At 40.7% G+C, this 8,296-nt stretch overlaps 1 protein-coding gene across 4 annotated transcripts in view; it reads left to right on the top strand.

The window, feature by feature from the left end:
• Positions 1 to 8,296, top strand: part of orc4 (origin recognition complex, subunit 4) — a 66,153-nt gene that overhangs the window by 48,652 nt on the left and 9,205 nt on the right. For 3 of the 4 annotated variants that reach the window (XM_043694127.1, XM_043694128.1, XM_043694131.1), the window contains 3 exons: positions 1,483 to 1,634; positions 6,716 to 6,889; positions 8,098 to 8,184. In XM_043694127.1, the coding sequence (XP_043550062.1) occupies positions 1,483 to 1,634; positions 6,716 to 6,889; positions 8,098 to 8,184 (413 nt within the window). The remainder of the gene's footprint in view (positions 1 to 1,482; positions 1,635 to 6,715; positions 6,890 to 8,097; positions 8,185 to 8,296) is intronic. The other variant, XM_043694129.1, reaches the window with a different exon arrangement.

The following is an 8,296-nucleotide window of genomic DNA, read 5'->3' as shown; positions in this document are numbered from 1 at the left end:
GGTGCCCATGGCTACTCCTTTTGTTTGGAGGAAGTGGGAGGATTGGAAGGAGAAGTTGTTCAGGGTGAGGACCAGTTCAGTCAGTCGAAGGAGGGTTACGAAGAGGCAGGCATAGCTGGGGCCTATGTGGGTGCCCATGGCTACTCCTTTCGTTTGGTGGAAGTGGGAGGATTGGAAAGAGAAGTTGTTCAGGGTGAGGACCAGTTCAGTCAGTCGAAGGAGGGTGTCAGTGGAAGGGTACTGGTCGGTACGGCGGGAAAGAAAGAAGCGGAGGGCTTTGAGTCCTTCGTGATGGGGGATGGAGGTGTACTGGGACTGGATGTCCATGGTGAAAATAAGGCGTTGAGGACCGGGGAAGCGCAAATCATGGAGCAGGTGGAGGGCATGGGTGGTGTCCCGAACGTAGTTGGGGAGTTCTTGGACTAAGGGGACAGGACGGTGTCAAGGTATGCGGAGATGAGTTCGCTGGGGCAGGAGCAGGCGGAGACAATGGGTCGGCCGGGGCAGTCAAGTACGGACTGTTTCACTATTTGTGTTGCAAATGGAACTTTGAGAGTCATGGATGAAGCAATTGAAAATGGCTGGGTCTCTCATCCCATTATATATTTTTTTGAAGTAATAATAGTTGTCATTAGTTTCTTGCCAAAAAGGACTTGCACAACTATCTAGCTGCTTATATCTGCTTGTTCTTCTAATGTTAATAGAAACCCTTAGGATTGTAAAATCAACTATGTGAAGAAAAAGGGAACATCTCTCTTGTATCTTTTTAAAATAATGAAGCAATTCCATTTCAAACGAGTGCTCTAGGAGCTAGATTTTGTGGTGCTAACTGGAGCAAATGTAGTAGGTTAGGGCATCAGAGTTCTGGTGGTGGCAAAAATGGAAATGATTAAGACCATAATGAGAATGTGATAAGAACCTTGCCCAGCAGCAGTTAGAACCTCATCCACTTACTTGTTCATTCATAAATAATTTAAATCAAACCTGCCTACATGATATAGTGAAACTTGCAGGTGTCTTTTGTGCCTTTCGGAATAAATCTAGTGAAAGTTGGTCAATAGAATGTGGCCTTCCTGATTCTCCAAGTGTTCTTCGATGTTCTAGGATATTGAGTCACACAAAACTGAAATCCACGGGAATTGAGGGTAGGGAGAAATCTCCATTGGTTGGAGTCATTACCAGGCACAAAGAAGTAGTTGTAGTTCATGAGTCACCTAGTCTCAAGAACATCTCTGCAAGAGTTAGTGTGGTCCTTTACCCAACGATCTCTAGTTCCTCCATCATAAGGTCAAAATTCAAGATGTTCTCTGATTGCATAATGTTCAACACATCTTACAATTACTCAGTCTGCATCTGAACGCTACAAAGCCTGAAAATAAATGGGGATGGGACGAGAAAAGGAAAACCGATTTGTTATAAATATAGGCTTGGAGAATAGAAATCTTCAACTTTGTTTTAGTGGAACTGATATTTTATTTCTAGGAAACCGAAGCAACAGCAGGCCAGTGCTTTTTATCTTGGATGAATTTGACCTCTTTGCACATCACAAGAATCAAACCTTACTTTATAACCTCCTTGATGTTGCTCAGTCTGCCCAGACACCTGTAGCTGTAGTAGGCCTGACTTGTCGATTGGTAAGTCCCTTTAAAGACAAAAATGTCTTTAACATATATATATTTTTAAAAGCATTTCAGTTCTTTATCTAAGGTTGAAAATACTGTTTTCCAAAATTATTCTTGCTTTCTTTCTTCACCCTCGTCATTTTTGTCTTTCTCATTCTGCTGAAGACCCAAACAAGAACCAATATCATTTGGACTTTTCATGACTGCAAGTAAGGGGAGAGTGCTGGAATGCAGCTTTTAAAATTGTAGATAAATTAACTTGTAAGCTGCATTTCAAGCTCAGCACTAAATGAATGTTGCTAGCCATTCCTTTGGCCAACCGTGGCAACATTCAGTTGACTGAGATGATTCTCAACAGAAAATGAACTTGCGCCATTGAATTTCAAATCCAAAATAAATTTTAGAATATCTAATTAAACAAAGCTGAGTAAAGTGTAACAAACCTTGGGCTACTCTTGGCAAACATTCAATGTTAGTTGCTATCTGAAGAGAATGTACTTCTTAGCATCTAAGGGTAACCAGACAAATGTGACATTGGGAACTAGAGTATACTGGACTGTATAATTGGGACATGGTGGTATTTTGAATATCGCAGTCTTGCTTAATTCTAACAGATTGAACTTAATGTATACTATCTGCTTAATTGGTGTATTCAAACTAAGTAGGATCAATTGACAACCATATCACAGGATCTTCTAATTCCTATTGATTAACATTTGATTTAATTTACATGCATTTTAAGACATGCATAGTTTCTTGCCTCACCTGAGGTCAGTTACTACAAGAGCAAAGTTGCCATCGTCCTACTGGATCATAGGTCTGCCCTCGGAGAGGGAGAGACCGAGACCTGACGGTAGGATGACATGAGGGTCACTGTGCCTTGGTTTCGAGGAGAGGTTCAGCGTGTGCCAGTCATGGTGACCTCAGCCAGTGTGGGTATTTATCCACGCTATTGACATTACAACTCATAATTATTAATGTTCAATAATCTGTATGTATTCAACAATAATCTATGATTTTTGCTCGCAAAGCATTGGTTCTAATAAAAGTATACAGAAGAATCTGTTTATAAAAAGAAAAGTTGGATCAACTGTAAAAAGAATTATTACTTTATTTTTTGCATAATTGTGTTGACCATGTGAATAATGGATGGAAAAGGATGTCTCCTTGTAGTGAGGGCTTAAATTGAAAGGTTTTTCGCAGTGTTCTCATTTTCTTCAGTGTGTCTTATTGATGTTTGCTTTAATCCCCTTCTTTTATCCTTCTATATGTGATCTGAGCCTTTGTTATGTCTATTATGCCAAATACTTTGTAGATAACAAGCATAAATTTCAACTGTGTTCATTTATTTTTTGCAAACAACTTTGTCAATGATAAATTTCTATTTTTAAAGATTTTCTCGCATCTTTCTATTGCCTGACAGAGCTTGTGAATTCTTAGATTCACCATGTGTATGTGGATGATAAAGCTATCGCTACTGAGTGCTAAATGGGAGAACTTCAATGCAATTTGTTCATTTTTCCTTTCTATATTTTAGGGGCTTGTTCATTCCCCTTATGTTCCCCAGTTTCCCTTCAACACGCAATGTAAAGATAAATTATGTGCCTATGATTTCAGACTGGGATCACCCGGAAATTATAGCCCTTCTATTTGTTCCCTGTTACGAAACTCTGAGAGATGTCAGTTCAGTTTCTTTTGAATAGACCTTCCTAGTCCCTCATGCCTATTTCACTGTTTAAAGTGTGGAGGAGAGCCAGTGTTGGACTGAGATGGACAACGTTTACAAATCACAACACCAGGTTATATTCCAACAGGTTTAATTAAAAGCACTAGCTTTCGGAGTGCTGCTCCTTCATCAGGTGGTTGTGGAGAATAAGATCCCAAGACAGACTTTTATAGCAAAGGTTTACAGTGTCATGCAACTGAAGTGATATATTGAGCAAAGTACCTTTCTTTCCAAAGAACCTTCCTAGGAAAAAAAACCTAGATTGCTGTTAAGTCTTTCATGTTTTAGAAAGGATTGCAGGTTTTGATTCATTAATATGTAGATCCCAGAACTACTTTTCCGTCACTTTCTCAAGATAACTTAAGGTTTTATCAAGAAAAAGTGATGTCTCAGCTCAGACAATGTATTAAAGGTGTGAGGTCAAAGAGTTGTCTGTTTCCCAGTCTTGAGTCAGACTGGTTCTATTTCCAAAGTGGAATTTGAAATATTACATGGATTGAGCGCTGCAGATTAAGCGCTTTTTGACCAAAATAGAATGTATTAGCAAATATAATACTGCAAATTCAAATTAACCCCATATGTGTGTGTGCATACTTGGTAAAGTGTGTGAGAGATGGCGTATCAGCCTGTGAGAGGGTGAGTGTGTTGGGGGGGTTGTATGTGTATGAGAGGGGGTCTGCGTGAGTGTGAGTATGTAAGTGTGCATGTGTAGGAGTGTGTAAAGTGTGGTGGTGTCACCTGTAGCACAGCCACTTTGTTGTTGTGTATCCCGAAGTCTGCCTTGGAGGATGGTCACCGAAGATCCAATGCTGAATGTTCCTGACCGCTGAAATGTTCCCCAGACTGGGAGGAACCACCCCTGTCTGACTATTGTTGCAGTGTCCATTCGTCCGTTGTCGTAGCTCAGTCTCATCAATATACCATATCTCGGAGCAACCTTGTCTGCAGTGAATGAGAAGACTATTTTGGCCGAGTCACAGTACCTGCCACATATGTGATGGGTCATATCCCCATGTGTAATGGTGGTACCTGTGTCGACACTGTGACATGTCTTGCAGTGGTTGCCATGACCGGGTTGTACAGTGTGGTCAGTGTTGTCCTGAAGGCTGCGCAGTTTGCTGCAAGCAATGATCTGTTTAAGGTTTTGTTGTTTTAAAGGTGAGAAGTGGATGTATAGCGAAGATCTTGGCAAGGTGCTCATCCTCACTGATAATGTGTTGCTGGCTGTGAAGAACGTTTTTCCACTCCTGGGAAGAACTGGATAACGAAGGGTACCCTGTCAGTTGCATCCCATGTCTGTTTCCTGAGGAGGTCATTACGATTTCTAGCTGTGGCACATGGGAACTAGCAATCGATGAGTTGAGCATCGTATCCTGCTCTTATGAGGGCATCCTTTGAACACTTTCAGGTACCCATCACGTTCCTCCTCATCCGAACGGATCCTTTGTATGTGTAGAGGATGGCTGTTTTAATGTTTTGGGTGGAAGCTGGAGAAGTGTAGCATTGTGGGGTTATCCATGAGTGTGCAGTACAGCGAGATACTGAGGAGCCCGTCCATGATGGAGAATGAGACCGATGCTGAAGAGTAGTCCATGGTGAGTTTGATGGTGGGATGAAACTTGTTGATATCACTGTGTGTAGTTGTTTAAGTAACTGCTCGCCATGGGTCCAGAGAAAGAAAATGTCGTCCATATGTCTAGTGAATAGTGTAGAGGTCCTGTGCAACAAAGAAGTCTTGTTCGAACTTGTGCATGAAGATGTTGGCATATTGGGGTGCAAATTTGGCCCCTTTGGATGTTCTTTGTGGCTGGATGAAGAACTGGTTGTCAAAGGTGAAGATGTTGTGATCGAGGATGAAGTGGATGAGTTGGAGGATGATGCTCTGAGATTGGCAGTTGTTGGTATTGAGTACTGAGGCTGTTGCAGTGATGCTGTCATCTTGGGGAGGAGATGCTGGTGTAGAGAGCTAAAATGTCCATTGTGAAAAGGAATGTTCCCAGTTCAACTTGTCCATGGGTGCTGAGTTTCTGTAAGAAATCTAGTGTTGTGGCAGAAGGGGGGGTCCCCTGTACAATGCTTTTTAAGATGCCTTTGACATAGCCAGAGAGGTTCTTTCTCACTGTCCCATTGTCTGATATGATGGAATATCCAGGTGTGTTGGCTTTGTGTATCTTCGGAAGGCAAGCAGACACTTTGACAATGGATGAATGGACACTGTGCAGCAATCACCAGACAGGGGTGTTCTCTCCCAAGCGGAGAACACTTCAGCAGTCAGGGACATTCTGCCTCAGACCTTCAGATGACCATCCTCAAAGGCGGACTTCAACACAAAGTGACCAAGCAGAGGCTGATTAACCAAGTTTGATACCAATGAGGATGGCCTCAACTGGGACCTTGGGTTCATGTCACATGACGGGTGACCCCACTACACTGTGCACAAGCATGCTGACACTCGCGCTGTCCCTCTCTCATACACACACATACACCCTCCACACACTCACCTACTTCTACATCCTCTCACATGCTTATGCTCCTTCGCTTGTGCACACACACACACACACACAGTCTATGGGGTGAATTTGCATTTGCAGAACTATATTTGCGGATACATGCTGCAGGCTGTCAAGCCATGTAATATTTTATAAATTCTACTTTGGAAATGGAAGCAGTCTGACTCCAGATTAAGATACAGATAAACTCTAACCTCACACACTTAATGCATTGTCTGAGGTGAGATGTTACTTTTTTATAAAACCTTAATGCGCATTCTTGAGGTAACTTTAAAAGGTTTTGGGATTTACATATTAATGTAAATTGTTGCCCTTCTTTTGTCTCTTCTTCTGTCCTATGACTCTGTGTCCTTGCTTGGAAATGGTTATTAATAAGTATCCAAATGCTCTTGTGAGCATTGTTGTCTTTTCTGATCATCCATTATCTCTGTAATAACATTTTTAGTCTTATGAGATTCTGATGCAGCATATGGTCTTGACCCATTTCAAGCACAACTTTGAAGGATTTCTGCTTTTGTTAAGCACGTTTCTTTTCGTTTGCCAGAACAAGATATTACTTAGTGCATTAGTGACCAATGAGCTTCAGTTACAGTTTATAATCTGTTTCAGAAGCAAAAGAGTTAGTGATCATGCGTTAGCTGTTAAGTCTGAGATGTTACAATTATTGATCCAAATAGATTTCACAATCAGCAGATCTCTCAGCCTGATTATGCATAGGACACCGGTTGTCAGCAATTGTGGTTACACAAAAATTGTTAAGTCTTCAGGTACTTTTGATGAAATGTAATTCTTCAGTTGATGAATTTTGTAGTATTTACCATGTTTTTCACTTCATAACCTTTCTGCTGAAACTTTAGGATGTTTTAGAACTTCTAGAAAAGCGTGTGAAGTCCAGATTTTCGCACAGGCAGATTCATTTGCTAAACACATTCGGCTTCCAACAATATGTGGAGATGTTCCAGCAGCAACTTGCCTTGCCAAAAGAATTTCCTGATGAGAGATTTGCACAGGAATGGAATCGAAATATCCAGGTACCTTTTCTTGAGATCACTTATATAGCCAGTACTCTAGATATGAATCTTTCTAGGCAGTTGATGAAAGTACTGTGACTAGATTCCTTATGAACATTAGAAGCACATCATCTATATGAGAAATGCTATAGAAGATATAGACTTCAATAATAGCAATTCTCATGCTGGAAAGATTAACTTTTATGTGTCTTTGGTGATTGTAATGAAAATTGTTTCCTGTCAGGTCATAGAGATGTACAGCATGGAAACAGACCCTTCGGTCCAACTCGTCCATGTTGTTTTTGTCGCATTATGATCAGTCCTTAAGATCCTTTTATTTAATCAAAATGCAGATGAGCTAAATTTCTTACCAGGCAATGACCAAAGAATCTAACCATTACACTTTGACATTTTATGGCATTACCATTGTTGAATCCTCCAGTCTCCATGCCTGCAGTGTTCCCATTGATAGAAACCAACTGGACTAGCCATATAAATACTGTAGCGACTAGAGAAGGTCAGTAGGTAGGAATCCTGCAGTGAGTAACTGCAAAGCTTTTCCCTCTTATACAAAGTGAACTGCTAAAAACATAGTTCAATGGTCCACACACAGTTGTCAGATCAGTAAATGTCTAATTGATCTTCCAACCCTTGACCTCTGTCATGCAGAATAACATGGCACAGAAATAAGAATACTGCCAACTTCCAGTACCCCTTCCAAGTGACTGCAAAATATATTGCCGCTCCTCCATCATTGGATGATCAAATGTCTTGCTCCTTAAATGGCTGAGAGTAGCTTACTTTGTAGACGACAGTGATTCCAGGTGGTGAGTCCCCATCACCATCTTGAGAGCAATGATTATTTGGGAGGATTAATCTTGTGACAATTGGATTCATGACTTAATTGTTAAAAAAAATCTTTAAAAATTTCCAACCTTGGATCTTAACAATCTCCTTGTGTACATATGCAGAAGTTATTGTATTTTATAATTCTATAGAATCAGCAAATATTAGCTTGAAGAATTCCATTTGTCACCAGGTTGCCACTCCGATTATTTTTAGTAATTGGGTGCTTGTTGGCATTCCATTCAGCATTATCAGGAGAGACTTGAGTGGTAATCTGAGATCTACCGCAGTAAATCCTATCCTGTTGTTTAATTTGTCTGCTTTGGTAGTTCCCTGTACTAGCTGCTGTTTAATACTCATCTGAAACGTTGTTACCCTCCTAGTCTCTGTGCAAAGAAAAGATGGTGGAAGATATTTTACAGAAGCACTTCAATTCCAGTAAAGATTTCCGCTCTCTGCATATGGTACTGGTAAGAGCTTATTAATGCTCAAAAGTAATTTTATAACTGTTTAACCTAGCAATTGACCACTTTTCTGTAATTACTAGCACTGCACAATGGAACTTGTTTTCGGTAGGGTATC

The sequence above is a fragment of the Chiloscyllium plagiosum genome, chromosome 7 (assembly GCF_004010195.1).
Source record: "Chiloscyllium plagiosum isolate BGI_BamShark_2017 chromosome 7, ASM401019v2, whole genome shotgun sequence".
Taxonomy (NCBI): domain Eukaryota; kingdom Metazoa; phylum Chordata; class Chondrichthyes; order Orectolobiformes; family Hemiscylliidae; genus Chiloscyllium; species Chiloscyllium plagiosum.
The sequence above is the reverse complement of the archived record's forward strand: the minus strand, read 5'-3'. Positions and strand labels throughout refer to the sequence as shown.